The sequence below is a fragment of the Cervus canadensis genome, chromosome 26 (assembly GCF_019320065.1).
Source record: "Cervus canadensis isolate Bull #8, Minnesota chromosome 26, ASM1932006v1, whole genome shotgun sequence".
In the NCBI taxonomy this organism is placed as follows: domain Eukaryota; kingdom Metazoa; phylum Chordata; class Mammalia; order Artiodactyla; family Cervidae; genus Cervus; species Cervus canadensis.
The window spans coordinates 661,719-680,851 of record NC_057411.1 but is presented as its reverse complement, the minus strand read 5'-3'; the positions used below and the strand labels follow the sequence as shown (position 1 = coordinate 680,851).

Here is a 19,133-nt window from a genome sequence, read left to right as displayed (position 1 = left end):
TTATTCACACATATTTCCTTCATTGCATACAACTTTGTTTAGAATTCATTCATTCATCCACTACATATTTATTGTATTCTCAGTATATACCAGGCATTGTTCTAAGCACTTGGGATTCTTCAGTGAATAAAAAAGACAAAAGAGAGTCTCTGATCATATAGAATTCACAACAGCAGGGTAGGGAGAAAAATAGCACATAATAAATAAATAGTAGATAATAAACATGATATATAATGAAGTTATGTTGGGCAGTGTGTTAGAAGGCAACAAGTGTAATAGAAAAAATAAAGTCTGATAATACAGATTGGGAGGCCTGGATTGGTTTAGGGGCAGGATGCTTATTAAATCAGGTGGTTATGGTTGGCCTAATTGAGTTGATTATTAAAGTAGAGTTCTTTTGTTTCTTTTATTTTAACTTCAGCACCAGTCAGCAAAGTGAGTAAGTACTGCACTTCTTCCAACTCTCATTCCACTTTGGGGAAAAAGAATATCATCATGTCAAGCATTACAATTGACCCAGATGTCAAGCCTGGTGAATATGTCATCAAGAGCCTCTTTGCAGAATTTGCTGTTCAAGCTGAAAAGAAAATTGAAGTTGTAATGGCTGAACCCTTGGTGAGTAGAGCTGACCTATAAACCTGAAATATTTTCTTGCCTTAACCATTATATTATAGATTTTCCAAAGAAAATAATATAGTTGAAAAATATTAAAGGAAACCAATCTGAAGGGGTATATACTGTATACCTCCAGCTACATGACATTCTGGAAAAGACAAAGCTATGGAGACAGTAAAAGATCAGTGGTTGCCAGAGGTTGGGCAGGGGTAGAGATGGGATGAATAGGCAGACACAGGATTTTTAGTGTAGTGAATATGTCCTGTATTGTTGGCCCTTTAATGGACTGGAACCTGGTGGTCCGGAGCCGACGATAAGAAAGTAAGAGAGAGAAAGAGGCTGATGGCGCTTGTTGGTCCTTTAATGGACCAGAACTTGGTGGCCTGGAGAGTAAGAGAGAGAAAGAGGCTGATATCCCCTGGTTTACGCGGAAAGCCAATAGAGTCCTGTTCTTGGGCTCGCGCTGCTGCACGTAGGCACCAGGCGCCCTCTTGAATGGATGAGAGAGAGAGAGAGAGAGAGAAAGACAGAAAGAATAGAAAGAAAGAAAGACACGGGGACCCAAGCTCTGATGGAGCAAAGGTGTTTTAATCAACATGGTGTGGGCATATATACTGTCTTACAAGGTGGTTATTCTCAGCAAAGATAAAGATGAAAATTCCAGACTTACAAAACAGAAGACATCCCTATCAAAGAGAGAGTTGCAAACAATCACCTTTTACCGTATGGCTCATAAAAAGGAAGAGGATACTTATCACCGTAGTGAGAAAGGCCTGGATTCCTCAGCCCTGGGAAAGGCGTGCCTCTCCTCTTAATTCCTGAATATTCAGGAATTAATAAGGGCCAGAGGGTTCCTGACAGATCCAAACAGCACACAGGAAGCCTCCTGTTAAATACTTCCTGACACTGTATGATACTGTAATGATACACATCATCATAGGGTTATCCAAATCCATAGAATTTACAGCACCTGTTGTGAACCATAGTGCAGTCTATAAGAGTTTGCATCATTAGGATGTATCATTTATGAATACGCCCCTCTAGTGCACATGTTGATAATGGTAAGGGCTATGCATGTGTGGGCACAGGGGGATGCAGTAGGTCTGTTCTTCTGCTCAGTTTCACTGTGAACCTAAAACTACTCTAAAAAATAATGTCTTTGAAAACAATAAAGGGATAGGTGATAATAAGTGGTCATCTAAAAAGCTGTAGTGGCTCTAGAATACACTTAGATGAGTTACTGCAGGTAGCAAAAGAACAAAAATGATTTCACCAAGGGGAATTATTGAGACAGATAAAACATAAGAGAAAATGAAAGAAAATCTAAAATATCCTGTGAGTTAGTGATATGACAGTAGCCAAACTTAGAATAAGTAAACAGCTTTGAATTTACAGTACATGAGGATACTTAAAAGCATGAGGAGCTCTACTTATGGTGAGGAAGAAGGAAGGAAAAAAAACAAGAACAAAGGTTTGGGTTGGATTCTAAAGAATTGTGAAGACTGTTTTATGATGGATAATACAGTGGTTGGACAACAAGGAGAAGAGATGAAAGGTGGAGACTGTTTAGCTGTTGTATAAATCCAGGCTGAAATGAAAAGAGCCTTGAACTAGGGCATTAGCAGTGGAAAAAAGTGAGATAAATAACAAAAGCAGAATCAGTAGAACTTGATGCGCAATTAAAATGGAATAGGTGTTTTGAGTGAACATGAAGGGTTAAAGATTTTTTGAAGTGTTCAAAAAGATGGTAGTATATTTACTTTGGTAAAGAAAATAAGAGTTTTTTGGGGATAGTAAGAATGATTAAGGTGTTTGTGTATGTTAAGCTTGAGCTACTAGCAATCCAGACCATGTGGAATTATTTGGTAGCTGGAAATTCTTTTTGGGAATTTGCAGGAAACATAGATTTTGGCATCATCCACATGAGGATGATGATTGAAGCCAAAACAGCAGATGATAGCATCACGGCAAAGAAACTATAGAATGGCATTATTATTGTCAAATAATAGACGCGTAGTACAGTGAACACTGGGGAACAGGTTATTGGACTTGGAAATTAAACAGCCTGAGAACCGTTTCTGCAGGGTGAAGTAACTTTAGAAAGTAACTCTTGGGATTTGAAGGGAATGGATATGTGATGAATCAAGATCATGTTGGTAGATTACAAGTTGGGTGGTGATAATGAAGATGGAGGTAGAGGATGTAACAGCTGAAATGTATTTATTCCTTACATAACTGAATTAGAGATAGATGTTCACCACTATTTGATGGATGTGAGAGTTGGACTATAAAGAAAGCTGAGCACCGAAGAATTGATGCTTTTGAACTGTGGTGTTGGAGAAGACTCCTGAGAGTCCCTTGGACTACAAGGAGATCCAACCAGTCCATCCTAAAGGAGATCAGTCCTGGGTGTCCTTTGGAAGGACTGATGCTGAAGCTGAAACTCCAATACTTTGGCCACCTGATGGGAAGAGCTGACTCATTTGAAAAGACCCTGATGCTGGGAAAGATTGAGGGCTGGAGGAGAAGGGGACAACAGAGGATGAGATGGCTGGATGGCATCAGCGATTCAATGGACACGGGTTTGGGTGTGCTCCGGGAGTTGGTGATGGACAGGGAGGCCTCGCGTGCTGCATGGTTCACTGGGTCGCAAAGAGTCGGACACGACTGAGTGACTGAACTGAGACTGAGGGTCTGTTACTTGTGTGAGGCCCAGAGCCAATAAGCAGCAGGGCAAAGAGTTAGGCTTAACTCAACCTGCTGTCCTCCTCAGAAGGAAGGAAGAAAGGAAGGGAAGAGAATAAAGATGACCTAAGAAAGGAGGGAAGATGAAGGAAATATATGTTCTTAGTTTTCTTAGGTAGGTAGGACTTACTGCTCATACTGTGATGGTCTGTGGGTGGGGTGCCTGCAAGTGTCGAGTTTCTTTCTGATCTTTAAATGGAGGACATTACTCTGAGGAAAGCGTGTATGAAATCATGTATTTGAGGTTTAAGAAATAATAGTACATAAAAGATCATTAACTAAAATGTATATTTCAGAACTGTACATCTCATTGTTAGTATATTCAGTTTAGTCATACCATGATTGCTTTCTGCATATCAAATTAATATTTATGCCAATATATATGTATTTATACCAATGTATATATTACATGTATATAATATAAAATTCTGTTTTAAAAATTAGGATTATGAGAGTTTGTAGATATGAAATAGTGCTTATAAGGTTTAATTAGAAAGGTACTTACTCTATAAAATGTTCCTTTCTTCATCCATGGTCTGTGAATTACATGTTAGATTGCTTTATTGGCCTACTTAAATAGCATACAGTCAGAAAGGAAATCACTTTTTAAAGATACATTAAAAAAAGGCTTATGGAGCATGATGATTATAGTTGATTGTTTATATTGTTTAACTGAAAGTTGCTAAGAAAGTCAAGTTTGTGTTCTCACTAAAAACAAAAAAGAAAGAAAAAGTAAATAGGTGATGGATGTTTTAATTGACTTGATAGTGGGAATCCTTTCAGAGTATATGTGTATTTATCACCTTGTATCCTTGAAATATATTACACCTTTATTTACTCATATATCTCAATACAAACTTATAGAAAAGTAGAGATTATAGTATAATGACCCCTTTAGACCCATCACTTGGCTTTAACAGTTTGCAGCATGCACAGCACATTTTAAAACACTTCTCCTATTTTATAAAATGTTTTATCAACAGCATGATGCAGTCTGGTCCTGACAGCTCTAAAATGTCTTGTATACCTAAAGGAATTTCAATTTTGAAATGTAAAAGTCTTGAGAGTAACATAATTAAGGAATGTGAGTGAAATTAACCTACTTTGAACGAGTCTATAATATGGCAATTTTATATCTTGCTCTTTCCTTTTTCTACCAATACTAGTATTACTGACCTAACTCAGCGTCAGATTCTGTCATGTTAGACCATTGCATTAGCCTTCTAACCAATCAAGTAGTAGTCCATCCCCTTTCCATTTTCCTTGCTCTCACCAGACTGTCCCTTGTCTACAACACAAATATCAGTATTATCACCTTCTTACTTTAGAACTCTTGCTTCCTTTTCATTCCTATGTGTTAAATTCAAGTTCTTGGGGGAGTCATTTCAGCCTCTTCAAAGCCTTGTTATAGTTTGTATGATGTTTCTTGATTCTCCTATCCAGATGTATGCTGTGACAAAAGTATTGGCTTAAAAGTATCCTCCATACATTCTGTTGTTCTGATGTATTTGTTTTTATTTTTCTCTTGATCTAAATGCTTTTAACTCCTCTGTTTTTAAACCTCTGCTCATCCTTCCAACTTCCCACATGTTCCCTCTAACATAGTGATCCTTCCTTAAGCTAAATGAATCTGTGTTTTACTATAGTAATTTTGTTCACACTCCTAGATTCTGACATTGTCATGTTATGGTTTATCGTTTACATATTTATCTTTACCGATGTACGCTACTTGATGCCGAGAACCAGGTCTCTCTCCTCTTGTACCTGCAGCACTGTCCTTGGTGGTAGGCTCTTAGTAAAAGTTCGTCATATAAATTGAACTTATTCTTGAGAACACTGCTGTGGCCTGCACCCTTGTTTTCCTTCTGACAAAGCATAGTATCATTGTGTTATCCAGAGCTTCTAATATTTCTTTCAGAATAGACTGATGCTGACTATATTTTATTCATTCATTTAACAGTTCATTTCAGAAACATCCACTATGTAATTTAAAGTGAGATTATTGAGTTATAGTGAGTAGTGCTCAGGATTCCATTAAAAAATAGGTGTTTCTACCCCATCATCACACTTAAGGGAGAAGAGACATTCCTTCCTTCTCCTTCTGACACACCAGGAAAATGCACAAATGTTGTAGACTCCGGCTGCTCAGGACAAACCCTGGCTGAGAAAATCCCCATCATATTTCTGAGGTTTTACCACCTACACTCCTATGTGTGCGTGCTAAGTCGCTTCAGTTATATCCGACTTTGTGCGACCCCATGGACTGTAGTCTGCCAGGCTCCTCTGTACATGGAATTCTCTAGGCAAGAATACTGGAGTGGGTTGCCGTTTCCACCTCCGGGGGATCTTCCTGACCCAGGGACTGAACTTGCATCTCTTGTATCTCCTGCTTTGTCAGGCCGGTTCTTTACCACTCATTCTACCACATTCTGTGTACCAGCGTAATTTCTTCATGTCTAAATCAGATCTCTGCCAGCTTTGTTTCATTTATGTCCAAGTCTGAGTAGATGGTGTATCATCTACCCAGCATCACGATTAGATAATGAAAATACATTTAATTTAAAATCGTCACAATGTTTTTATTATAGCCTCAGATGCGTTTATTGTGATCTCATTTGTTTTGAAATGTATTTTATACCCTTTCCAGTAATAAACTTCTGTTCAAGATGACTCTCTCGAGTTCTTGAATGAAACTCTCATTCTGTTTTAAAGAAAATAGCATCCACAAATTGTTAGATACGAGGAGCCTAAGATGTCTCATGGTCAGATGGACACAGGTTACATGGAAACTTAGAAGCACCCATGTGAAAGAATTCTGTTAAAAGAATTTAATCAACCACTACAATGAGAGAACTGGCCTCTTCATTCTCATATTAGAACTCATTATAAAAGGAAGTTAAGGAAGCTGAGAGATTCAAAGTTTAGCTGAACTTGACTTCAGCCATGATTTCATTTTCATCTTGAAAGATTCAAAAAGGTAGGGGAACCATTGATTAAAATTTCAGCTTGCAAGCTATGTAATCCAATACCTTAGGTTTCTTTATTCCTAGAAGGAGGTAGATCGATCCTGGATAATTGATCCAGGCACATTTGTGCGTATTTGTCACTGTTATTAGGTTGCCAGTGACCTATAAAGAAGATGGGAAAAAGGGCTTTAACCAATCACCTGCTAATATAGACTGTATGTATTTCGTTTAGGACCAGCATTTTTTACAACTGTGCGCTATCCACTGTGTTTTGATAGTACTAAATATCTTTGTATTTTAAAGAGTTTCTGGTCTCTTATTTCCTCCAAACTGCATTTTTCTGTTAGTTCCCCCCCCCCCCGCCCACATGTTTATTGTTCCATGGTATATAGTATTTATTATGATTGAGACATTGAACAGTTGATTGGAATCCCCACGTACATGGAGGGGCCTTTTTGACTGTGGTCTTGAGCGTGTAGCCATCTCAACAATCAATGTCAGCTCTTTTGCTGGGAGCGCGTCAGAATTTCCTGAGAGGGGTGCTTCAGTAGCCCAAATGAGAAGGTTTAGGCTTGGCTACTAACATCCAGGGGATATAGAGGCAGAAGATAGCTGGGTTTTTTTTGTTTTTTGTTTTTAATATTTAGCATATACCTTTTCACTTAAGCTCCCTGTCTTCAGGATGATACCCTGTCTTCAACTGTAGAATCTCCCAGCTGACATCTCTGTTTTGCTCTTTGCTAAGAAGGGCAATTGCTCTATGGGCAGAATGGAGAGACGGCCAACTTGCTAAGTAAGAGTGGGTGAAGGGAGTGAGAGGTAGGGTTTAAACTTTTCCGAAATATTCAGCCAACCTCTTTTTTTTTTTTTTTTTTAGTTTTCTCTTTTTAATAAAAAAACATATAAAACAGGTCAATACAGTACCAGCTCTCTTATTTTTTAAATTTTTTGGCTGCGCTGAGTCTCCATTGTGGCACGCAGGCTTTTTCTCTAGCTGTGGCACATAGCTGCCCCGTGGCATGCGGGATCTCAGTTCCCTGACCACGGACTGAGCCTATGCCCCTGCATTGCAAGACGGATTCTTAACCACTGGACCACCAGTGAAATCCCTCAACACTCTTTATTTTAACTTCACCTTCATCCATACTTTCATAGTACTGAAGTCCTCCAATTCCTGAGCCTTTGGGGAGTCCCAGGGTACTGACTGGATTATCTTTTCCCCACTCTGCATGGCAAGCTCTGTCCCTTCCCTCGGATTGTGACTCAAATGTCATCTTCTCAGTGGTCATTAGGAAGTCCCCACCTCTATTGCAGCTTCCTATCCTAAAGTCCAAGACAATATATATTTTCTTTGCTCTGTCATTGGACTTTGTAATCTACAATGATAGGGATTGTTTAGTAGGAGAGAAGGCCATGTTTAGTTGCAAATTATTGAAATATGTCAGTATCATTGTTACACTGTCAAAATTTTTTCAATAAGCCCTTTTGTTTTCCTTGGAAGCTACATGTTGCTGTTGGTACTCTGCACACAGATACTAGTTAAAGGGTAAAATTAGAGTATAAGGGATTGTGAAGTTTAGATTCATTATTAATATAGTCTATTATTTTGAAATAGTGACATTATAAAAAGTGGAAATAGTTTTAAAGGTTATGTAATAAAAATAGTGATCCTTTCATTTTTTATCAAGGTCATCACTGTCCATAGTTTTAGTTTACTATTTTTCATGTCCATTATTTATCAGTCTCTATAGCACTTTCCACCTTAAAAAAAAAAAAAAAGCACAGCTATGAGATTTTATATACATATATTTTTTCTGTACCTGTTTTTATTTAAAAAATCAGAGATTGTTCTATTGTTAGCCCATGTGTGTTTGTCTCATTCTTTCTAACAGTTGAATGCTACTTCACTCAGAGCAAGTACTGTAAATTTTTTATACCAGTCTCTATGGATAAGCTGTTTGGGACTTACCCAATTTGAGGCCACTGCGAAAAAAGATAGTGTAGGGTTAGTCGTTCAGTCCTGTCCCACTGTTTGCGATCCCATGGACTGTAGCCTACCAGGCTCCTCTCTCCATGGAATTCTCCAGGTAAGAATACTGGAGTGGGTTGCCATTCCCTTCTCCAGAGGATCTTCCTGACCCAGGGACTGAACCCAGGTCTCCTGTGTTGCAGGCAGCCTCTTTACTGTTTGAGCTACAGGGAAGACAACAGCAAAAAAAGATAGTACAGTAAATATTCTTATACATAAGTCTTTGCGTTCATCTAAATGTGAATATAGACAATAATTTGGTCTATGGCCATAGCACTCTGAACACACCCAGATCTCATCTGATCTCAGAAGCTAAGCAGGATCGGGCCCAGTTAGTACTTGGATGGGAGAATAACTTGTATTCTTTTCAGTTGTTATGTTAATTGGTTGCAGATACTACAAGCATGTTTTTGAATAGTTTATCTTTTCAAAGTCTCATATTGAAAGTACATCTGCTGGAGCAATGATTAGGCCGTCCTCAACCATATTATAATCAAACTGAGAGGTTAAGACAAAGTCCTTGATTAGTAATCTGTATTTAGTGCAGTACACTTCAGTTCAGTCACTCAGTCGTGTCCGACTCTTTGTGACCCCATGGACTGCAGCACACCAGGCCTCCCTGTCCATCACCAACTCCTGGAGTTTACTCAAACTCATTTCCATTGAGTCGGTGGTGCCATCCAGCCATCTCATCCTCTGTTGTCCCCTTCTCCTCCTGCCTTCAATCTTTCCCAGCATCAGGGTCTTTTCCAACGAATCAATTCTTCACGTCAGGTGGCCAAAGTATTGGAGTTTCAGCTTCAGCATCAGTCCTTCCAGTAAATATTCAGGACTGATTTCCTTTAGGATGGACTGGTTGGATGTCTTTGCAGTCCAAGGGACTCTCAAGAGTCTTCTCCAACACCACAGTTCAAAAGCATCAATTCTTCAGTGCTCAGCTTTCTTTATTTATAATCCAGCTCTCACATCCGTACATGACTACTGGAAAAACCATAGCTTTGACTAGACGGACCTTTGGCAAAGTAATGTCTCTGCTTTTTAATATGCTGCCTAGGTTGGTCATAACTTTTTTTCCAAGGAGCAAGCGTCTTTTAATTTCATGGCTGCAGTCACCATCTGCAGTGATTTTGGAGTCCAAGAAATTAATGTTTTTTAACTGTTAGTGACATGAGTATTTCGCATTCAAACATCATTTCTGAGTTCTTATTATGTAAAAAACAGCTAACTCTCACTTTTTGGTTTAGGGAAAACTCCGTGAGGGTATCAAATGTTCAGAAATCTTTGAAAAAGTGTGAGTTTATTGAGAAATGAAAAGTGTTGAGTATAAGAAAACATTGTGAGTGTTTCTGGAAAAGTTAATTGCTCTCTTTTAGTCTTCCTAGTCATTACTTTATTGTATAAATACCCTATGGGGTAATGAACTATGTAGATAAGGGTTCCTCAAAACATTACTGAAAACCTTTCAGTTTAGTATTACAATGAAAGAGGGATCAAGTAAGTCAAGTAAGTTGGGAAGAAACAGCTTATTCTCTCTCCTACACTACCCCTAGCCCAGGTTTTAAGTACACAAGTCACATTAGGATAACTCAGTAATTTCCAAACTTTTAGATACTTACAGAAGCAGTGTTCTCTTGAATTTGCTGTGAGACTTAAAGCTAGTTAACTGGGCATATATACTATTGGACAGTATCATTATCATGTTGCGTGTTTATCGTGCATAGTAGTTGGTTTTAGAGATAGAAGACTTGTCTGCAAGATAATTACCAGAGTTTGATTAGTATTTAAGGACTCAAGTGCCAAAGACATACCAAAAACCTTTTGCCTATTAAGAAAGTCAAGCGCCATAAAACCAAAATTGAAAGAGACACATGTATCCCATTGTTCATTGCAGTGCTATTTATAATAGCTAGAACATGGAAGCAACCTAGATGTCCATCGACAGATGAAAGGATAAAGAAGTTGTGGTACATATACACAATGGAATATTACTCAGCCATAAAAGGAACACATTTGAATCAGTTCTAATGAGGTGGATGAACCTAGAACCTATTATACAGAGTGAAGTGAGGTCAGAAAGAGAAAGATAAATACTGTATTCTAACAAATATATATGGAATCTGGAAAAATGGTACTGAAGAATTTATTTACAGAGCAACAGTGGAGAAACAGACATAGAGAATAGACTTACGGACATGGGGAGAGGGGAGGATAGGGTGAGATGTATGGAAAGAGTTAACCTGGAAACTTACATCACCATATGTAAAATAGATAGCCAACGGGAATTTGCTGTATGGCTCAGGTAATGCAACCTAGAGGGGTGGGATGGGGTGGGATTTTCAAAAGGGCGGGGATATATGTATACCTATGGCTGATTCATGTTGAGGTTTGACAGAAAAAAGCAAAATTCTGTAAAGCAATTATCCTTCAATAAAAATAAATTAAATAAAAAAGAAGAAACTGAAGCGACATAAAATTCAAGTATTTAACCGACTCCAATTAAATTAGTTAGAAACATGATTCTCTGATAGTTAGATTAGGAATTTTTGCATTTCAATGGCAAATATGTTTGTGAGTTTATTTTCATGAGGGTGAGTCATAAATGAGAGAGGGAAATTGGGACTCTTGGATAGATAAGCTTCAGAATATACATATTTCTAAATTCCAGTTTTTCTCTTAAATTCTAAAATTCTAAATTTAAAATTCTAAAACTTCTAAATTTCTCAATTCCAGTTGAAGAATGGCACTGGTTTTTTATGATACATATTTCAAGTAAAAATTCTGTAGAAAGTTTAGAAAATCATCCTAAAGAATCTCAATAAAAGAATCAGTTGTAATAGAATTGAACATAGTCTGAGACACCTCTCACATTCAGTAAGTTAAATAATTCTATGTGGAATAGGAAGCAAGAAAAGTAGATAGTAAGGCTGACAGAAAGGGTCATGCTGTGTATGCTCTTCTAAATTAAATTAATTAAATTTTGTTTATATTAGCACATCAGCACCTCCCCTTAGAACTAATTAATTACAAAAGAATAATTACAAAAGAAATCAAAACCAACTTTCAGATCTCAACTGTTTAATATATGTAAATTTCCTAATATTTTGCATATACTTTTTTTTCAATTGTAGGAGAAGCCATTATCTAGATCTCTCCAGAGGGGTGAAGATCTTCAGTTTGACCAGGTATGCCAGTGTGGTTTTTTTTTTTTTCTCTTGAAAAGAAAATGTTTATCCTAACAGTCTGATCCAAATACATATACACCCAGGATTAAGAAATTTCTATATTTTGTTTAGTGGCCCTATATATCTTTATACACTAGATTCTGTCTGGAGCTGATAGTCTCTTTTATATAAATATATACATATATATTATACACACACACAAACTAAGAAGCCTGGCCAAGGACCAAACGCAGGCTGCTAGCGTGGCAGTGCGGCATGCTAACTGCTGAGCTGCCGTGGAATTCCTTGGTCGTTTGGTTTTAACAAAACAAACAGAATGAGTTATGAGCTGTGAACTTTATTGATTTCTGTTTATTAAATATTTTAAAACTTTGCTTTTCATTGGTACTCTCTTTATTATGCCCTTTGAAAAATTTCAGGTTTCCAATTATATCCCTCAATCTTTCCTTATACACAATTTTACGTATTTGACCTCTTAACATTTACTTTTTTTTTCCTGTTGGGGCTCTCAGAACCTTTATATTGAAGCATCTAGCCTGGTTTTCTCCCTTTCCACCCCCTTCTAAAAGCAGAGCCAGAGACAAGGACTTGGTTCTGGAAAGAGACTCTAGGGAGGAGACTTGAGAGAGTGATGCAGGGAAAAGGAAGAACTGATAGAGATCACTGCCCTGGGCACTGGGGGTTCGTTCCATTCTGAGGGCTGTCGAGAATGTTGCCTATATTTGTCTGTCTGAAGAGTGGAGGGCTGCAGCGTTTATCTGCAGTCTCCGGCTGCAGTGGTTGTGGGTTGTCCTAGGAGGCATTGACTACAGCCCATGCTCAAACTTGTAGCTGTGTTTGTGCAAAGATCAGGGGGAGTGCCTATGGACACGAAAGCCAAAGAAGCCTAAAAAGAAAATATACAATGGCCAACCCCCCACCCCAAAATAACCCCCAAACCAGAAATCTTTGTATAGAATCCTAATATCTAAAATGTAGTGGTATTTTTCTAATGTCAGTTCTTTCCTCTTGCTAATAGTGAATATTTGATCAAGTGTTATTTTTACCATATTTGTCTTTGCTCAATAACTATTTCATTATATACTGATTGTCTGCAAAACTCAATAACCGAGATCAGCTTTCTGTTGCCACCTAGTATTCCTGAGCTACTTTACTCATAATTAGGTATCTAGGAGATAGAAGTTAATGCTCATGTTAGTCTGCTTGATTAGATAGAGATGACTGATTAGAATTACTTGGTGGAAGCTTACCAAAATAGTGTTTCTGGATCCTGCTCCAGTTCTGCTGACCAAGAGTGGTGCTCTGGCACCTGTATTTTACAATAGCTCCCTAGGTGATTCTGATGCATACACTTGGTAAATAGCTGCTGGTCTAAGAAGAAGCTATAAATAAGAAGGCTTCTGTTAAGGTAATAAGATCACTTCATACAGCCCTTTTCAAATCTTAATGCCATTACACAAGATACTAAGTACTAGTGATTATTAATGTATTACCAATATTTTAAAGGTAATATAAAGTATTTTAGATTATTCACATCTTGAATCTATTTAACTAATGATGAATGAATGATCAGAATTTGAAACTTATTAAGCAATATTTTAAGGAAGTTTCCATTTCTTTTCTTATGTAAATGATTAATAAAACTAAATTATCATGCCCAATAGCTTGATTCTTTTTTACAATAAAAGCTATGTGTGAAATAAACTGCTTTTATATATTTCTAGTAGCAGATGATGTTTTATTTTTCCTTCTTTAAATATTAAAAGGGATTTCCTTTAATTGATAGTATTCATTGTTAATGAAATATAAAATTTCAAAATGCTTAAATAAAATTAGAATCTTGTTTTTATTTTAATTCTCTATATTAGAAACTATTCACCTGTCAGGTTATGATAATTTATAAATCATAAGTGCATGATTAAAGGAAGACAGATTATAAAAAGAAGAATGCACAATCAACCTGTTTCATTCTTTGTTACATGAAAAATAGAAAAGATTAGGAAAAATAAATGTTTAATTCCTAGAGGTAGCCATTTATCTTCATTAACTGACACTTCCTATGGTTGTGGAACTGAATGAGACCTTGAGTATTCCCATAGCCTGTAGTTTTTTTAGTTAAGTCAAACAAAGTGAAGCGTGTTTTACTGTACGCTAATTTTAAAATATTAATTTTATGAGCAACTCAGATACAGAGTTTCTTGTGAAGAGAGTATGTTTTTTCTCTGCATCCTCAAGATGAAAAGTGACCTCAGGGATGACTAATGGTAGCTGGTGTACCTCTTACCACCTCTTCAGGCAAGCTGGGTTCATTCATGAAATGAATCTGATAAAACTAACCTACAATTCAGATAGTTTAAGGGATGCCTCAGATTGAGTGGCAGGCATCCGTCCCACTCCATTTATGTTTATGCTGTCCATTTATATATTCTAAGCTTGAAAAGCATGTATATAACACATTTCTAATATGTTTATTTATGAGTATCACAAATTGTGTGATTATAATTCTCTGTTCCATGTTATAGCAACAGAGAATAAAGTGGAGCTTTTCCCATAGTTCTAATGTGGTGTGGTCTTCTCTGTCTCTGCATCTCTTTATCCCTTCTAGTGGTAACATTTTAGAATATTTCATTCACAAGAGTAGAGAGGAACTGGCCAGGGAAAGGAAGTGGATGTGATTGTTTCATGTTGTGTTTAACAGTTCACCCAGAGGTGTCATGAGTATAATCAGGGATGTTACTGACAGTCATGTCTTTACACGAGTAGCATATGGAGGCAGGAGAAGGGTGGAAAGCCACTGAACTAAACTGCATGGATTTGGGTAAATTTTAATAGTCAGTGAAATGTAACTCACTATACTTTATTACTTGGCTAGACTCCCAGCCCTTATTTTTATTTTGAAATACATTTATTGGTGTTGAATGACTATGTTTCGTGTTAGTTTACTCTAGAAATGTGGCTTACTTCTAAGTGACGGGAGCAGAGTTAGAAGCGTGCCGCTTTGGTGTCTTTATTTCATCTTTGGCCTCATCTTGTGTTTTCAGCTGATAAGCTCTATGAGCTCCGTAGCAGAGCACTGTCTCCCTTCCTTACTCCGCACCTTGTTTGACTGGTACAGACGCCAGAACGGAGCTGAAGACGAGTCTTACGAGTATAGGCCTCGGTCCAGCACAAAATCTAAGGGGTAAGTGGTGCATTTCTTTACTTTTCTGTCTAGGCTTGAAGTACTTCCAGTGAAGAGGCTACAGTGTTACCAGCTGACGATTGTTACTGTTTGGTTACTTCTGTTACAAACTGGTAACAGAGGGAAAAGATGGTTCACACTTGAACTGTGAATCAGGTGAAGGTGTCAGTGGAAGTAGGTGCTGCCCTTCAGGAGTCCCTACTGGAGCTGGTCCTGCCGAAATGCATGTCAGGAGCGCTGTCTCAGCAGTGCAGTGAGGAGCTTTAGCAGTCATCCACAAAGTTAAAAAACATTCAGAGAAAGTCCTGTTCATGTGGTTTGTGAAGGGAAACAATTGTGATACTGAAAGACTGCTCAAACCTTATATTCTTACAGTTGAGACTCTTCCTGGAGTTAAATCCTTGAACTTGTCTTTTCTTTCTTCAAATTTCCCAGGGAGATCATGGATTTAAGTTAAAACATCTGTTTGTGTTCAGATGATGGCCCATGGTTTAGAATTAGACTTCAGCAGATGCCACTTGTGATTTTCCAACTTAGATTTGTGAAAAGATGACCTGGCACTGTATTTTCATATTTTTCTTCCTCTTGTTCTTTTATTTTTTATTTTAAAATATGGTTTTATTTATTTAAAAATTTCCATTTGTATGTTTTTTATTTTTTTAAAATTATGAACATATGATAACACATTTACAGGAGACTTGGAAAATACAGAACAAGGTTACATATCGTTCCATTATATATTACAATAATTTTTTGAAGTAGATAAGATTTTTAGTTGAAGTTTCAATATCAAACTCTAAAAATTAGCAGGATGAATATACAGAGAAGTAGAAGGATATAGTAGGCATAAAAAGCTCTGTGAACCTATTCAACATAATTAAGATTTATACAATTTTCACACAACAGTAGGGGATAAATTCTATTCAATTTTTTGGCCGCGCCACTTGGCAATGTGGGATCCTAGTTCCCTGTCCAGGAATTGCACCCATACCCCCCTGCACTGGAAGCATAGAGTCCTAACCACTGAACCACCAGAAAGTCCCTCTAATTCTTTTAGATTAGGTTTAATTTCTGACAGATGTAGTAGTGAGATTTGCATGTAAATTCCTAATGTACAAAATGAGAACACAATTACAAAAACTTTTAACAGTTGCCATGAAACACCATATGTACTAGGAATTCAGTAAATAACATGAAATACTAACCAAGAGCTCTTTTCATAATGCAATCCTAATTTGCGATTCTTGTTTCAGGGATGAACAGCAACGTGAAAGAGACTATCTTCTTGAAAGGAGAGACTTAGCAGTAGATTTCATTTTTTGTCTAGTTTTAGTTGAAGTTCTAAAGCAGGTAAGCTCTTCCGTTTCTGCAGTCTGTATTTCTTATTTTTCGCTGATTTTCTTTCATGTTTCAGTTACCTAATTTAGGGTGTTACATGTAAAATTCTGGCTCACAGAGACACACTTCCTGTAATGTAATTGGGTGCCTGATGGTTGCATGTCATGTACCTGTCTCTCCCCATTCTTTCTACCTTTGTTTGCCATCTAAGACATGAAATCATGTTAGTGAAATGGAGCTAAATAGAAACTGTGTTAAATACGGGCTTTTACACAAAAATAAACTCAAAATGGATTAAAGATCTAAATGTAAGACCAGAAACTATAAAACTCCTAGAGGAGAACATAGGCAAAACACTCTCCGAAGTAAATCACAGCAGGATCCTCTATGACCCACCTCGCGGAATATTGGAAATAAAAGCAAAAATAAATGGGACCTAATGAAACTTAAAAGCTTTTGCACAACAAAGGAAACTATAAGCAAGGTGAAAAGACAGCCTTCAGAATGGGAGAAAATAATAGCAAATGAAGAAACAGACAAAGGATTGATCTCAAAAATATACAAGCAACTCCTGCAACTCAATTCCAGAAAAATAAATGACCCAATCAAAAAATGGGCCAAAGATCTAAACAGACATTCCTCCAAAGAAGACATACAGATGGCTAATAAACACATGAAAAGATGCTCAACATCACTCATTATCAGAGAAATGCAAATCAAACCCTCAATGAGGTACCATTACACGCCAGTCAGAATGGCTGCTATCCAAAAGTCTACAAGCAATAAATGCTGGAGAGGGTGTGGAGAAAAGGGAACCCTCTTACACTGTTGGTGGGAATGCAAACTAGTACAGCCACTATGGAAAACAGTGTGGAGATTTCTTAAAAAACTGGAAATAGAACTGCCATATGACCCAGCAATCCCACTTCTGGGCATACACACTGAGGAAACCAGATCTGAAAGAGACACGTGCACCCCAATGTTCATCGCAGCACTGTTTATAATAGCCAGGACATGGAAGCAACCTAGATGCCCATCAGTAGACGAATGGATAAGGAAGCTGTGGTACATATACACCATGGAATAGTACTCAGCCGTTAAAAAGAATTCATTTGAATCAGTTCTAATGAGGTGGGTGAAACTGGAGCCCATCATACAGAGTGAAGTAAGCCAGAAAGATAAAGACCAATACAGTATACTAATGCATATATATGGAATTTAAAAAGATGGTAACAATAACCCTATATGCAAAACAGAAAAAGAGACACAGATGTACAGAACAGACTTTTAGACTCTGTGGGAGAAGGTGAGGGTGGGATGTTCAGAGAGAACAGCATTGAAACAAGTATACTATCAAGGGTGAAACAGATCTCCAGCCCAGGTTGGATGCATGAGACTGATGCTCAGGGCTGGTGCACTGGGAAGACCCAGAGGGATGGGATGGAGAGGGAGGCGGGAGGGGGGATCGGGATGGGAAACACATGTAAATCCATGGCTGATTCATGTCAATGTTTGGCAAAAACCACTACAATATTGTAAAGTAATTAGCCTCCAACAAATAAAAATAAATGGGAAAAAAAAATATGGGCTTCTAACTGTCACTATAGGCCACCTGTCATGTACCTACTTCAGTTCCTTTTTGCCTCCACTTTTAAAGAAATTCTCTTCCTAGCCCTCAAGCCTGCATTTCAACATGTAATAATTGTGCAGTGATTGTTGAGCCCACTGCTCAACAATCTGAGCAGTGATCAGATCACTGAGGGGTGATCCGAACTGTCAAGTGCAAATGATTTTCAGGATAATGAATTATTTATGTTAGTTCATTCAACGGGGTTCCCTGGTAGCTCAGTTGGTAAAGAATGTGCCTGCAAAGCAGGAGACCCCAGTTCGATTCCTGGGTGGAGAAGATCCGCTGGAGAAGGGATAGGCTGCCCACTCCAGTATTCTTGGGCTTCCCTGGTGGCTCAGCTGGTAAGGAGTCGGCCTGCAGTGTGGGAGACCCAGATTTGATCCCTGGGTTGGGAAGATGCCCTGGAGAAGGGAAAGGCTACCCACTCTAGTATTCTGGCCTGGAGAATTCCACGGACTACAGTCCATGGGGTTGCCAAGAGATGGACATGACTTTCTCTCTCACTTTCATTCATTCAGTAAGTGCTGGGGTGACTGCCGCTGGGTGGCGCTGTTCTAAGTACTGCTCTCCTGAGCTCACCGTCCCAGTGACAGAGACAGTGAAGATACAAGTGTGTAACTTAGTGTCAGCTATCATGTCATACATGTTTTCACTATTCACGATCAGTACAAGCGCCTGTACTGATGTGAAAGCATGTTTTCCATGGTTTGTAGTCTTTAAAAACTTATACAGCATTCAAAGATGATCCATGTATTTCCAGCCATGCATGCTGTAATGTTTTGGAAACAGAAAAAAATCAGGTCACCTAAAGAAAAAAAGTCATATTTTGCATATGACATGTTTGGACAGGGAGTTTTGTTTTTGTTGTATAAAATGGAGTAGAATACCTAATATGACATGAAAAAGCAAGTATAAGATATAAAAAGTTAATTGATTTGATAGTCTTTTCTTGCCATTACCAATATAAAAATATTTGAATTATGTAATCATGTGTACTTTGCCTTTGTTTTTACAATGTATGTGAAAAAATATTGAAATCTGAATATCTGAAACCCACAGATAAAAATAAATTTTTCTTATTTTGTATTTTGTTTAAAATAAAAGTTTAATGACTTTGAATATGTGAAATAGATAAATACATTAATCAAAGGTAAAATCACTTTAATTTGTACCTTTCATAAAGATTTATTTAGTCAATGTGGGAAAGAAGTTTCCTCTGAAAGTTGTGCTTTCTGAAAGCCAGATTTGCTTTCTGTGATCTCTCAGTTTAGCTGGATCCTAGGGCTGAAGTGAGTAGAGATATAGAAGGAGCTGAGGGCCAGAAGTATGATACCATGAACAGACTTGGGCTTTGCGTTCAAGATTACATGCATATTAAGTCACTTTAATTGTGTCCGACTCTTTGTGACCCCATGGACCATAGCCCGCCACACTCTTCTGTGCTTGG

At 37.7% G+C, this 19,133-nt stretch overlaps 1 protein-coding gene across 9 annotated transcripts in view; it reads left to right on the top strand.

Moving 5' to 3' along the window:
- FRYL (FRY like transcription coactivator) overlaps positions 1-19,133 on the top strand; it is a 252,923-nt gene that overhangs the window by 109,677 nt on the left and 124,113 nt on the right. For all 9 annotated transcript variants that reach the window (XM_043448225.1, XM_043448226.1, XM_043448227.1 and 6 more), the window contains 4 exons: positions 422-615; positions 11,484-11,537; positions 14,579-14,718; positions 15,972-16,068. In XM_043448225.1, coding sequence (XP_043304160.1) covers positions 422-615; positions 11,484-11,537; positions 14,579-14,718; positions 15,972-16,068 — 485 coding nt within the window. The remainder of the gene's footprint in view (positions 1-421; positions 616-11,483; positions 11,538-14,578; positions 14,719-15,971; positions 16,069-19,133) is intronic.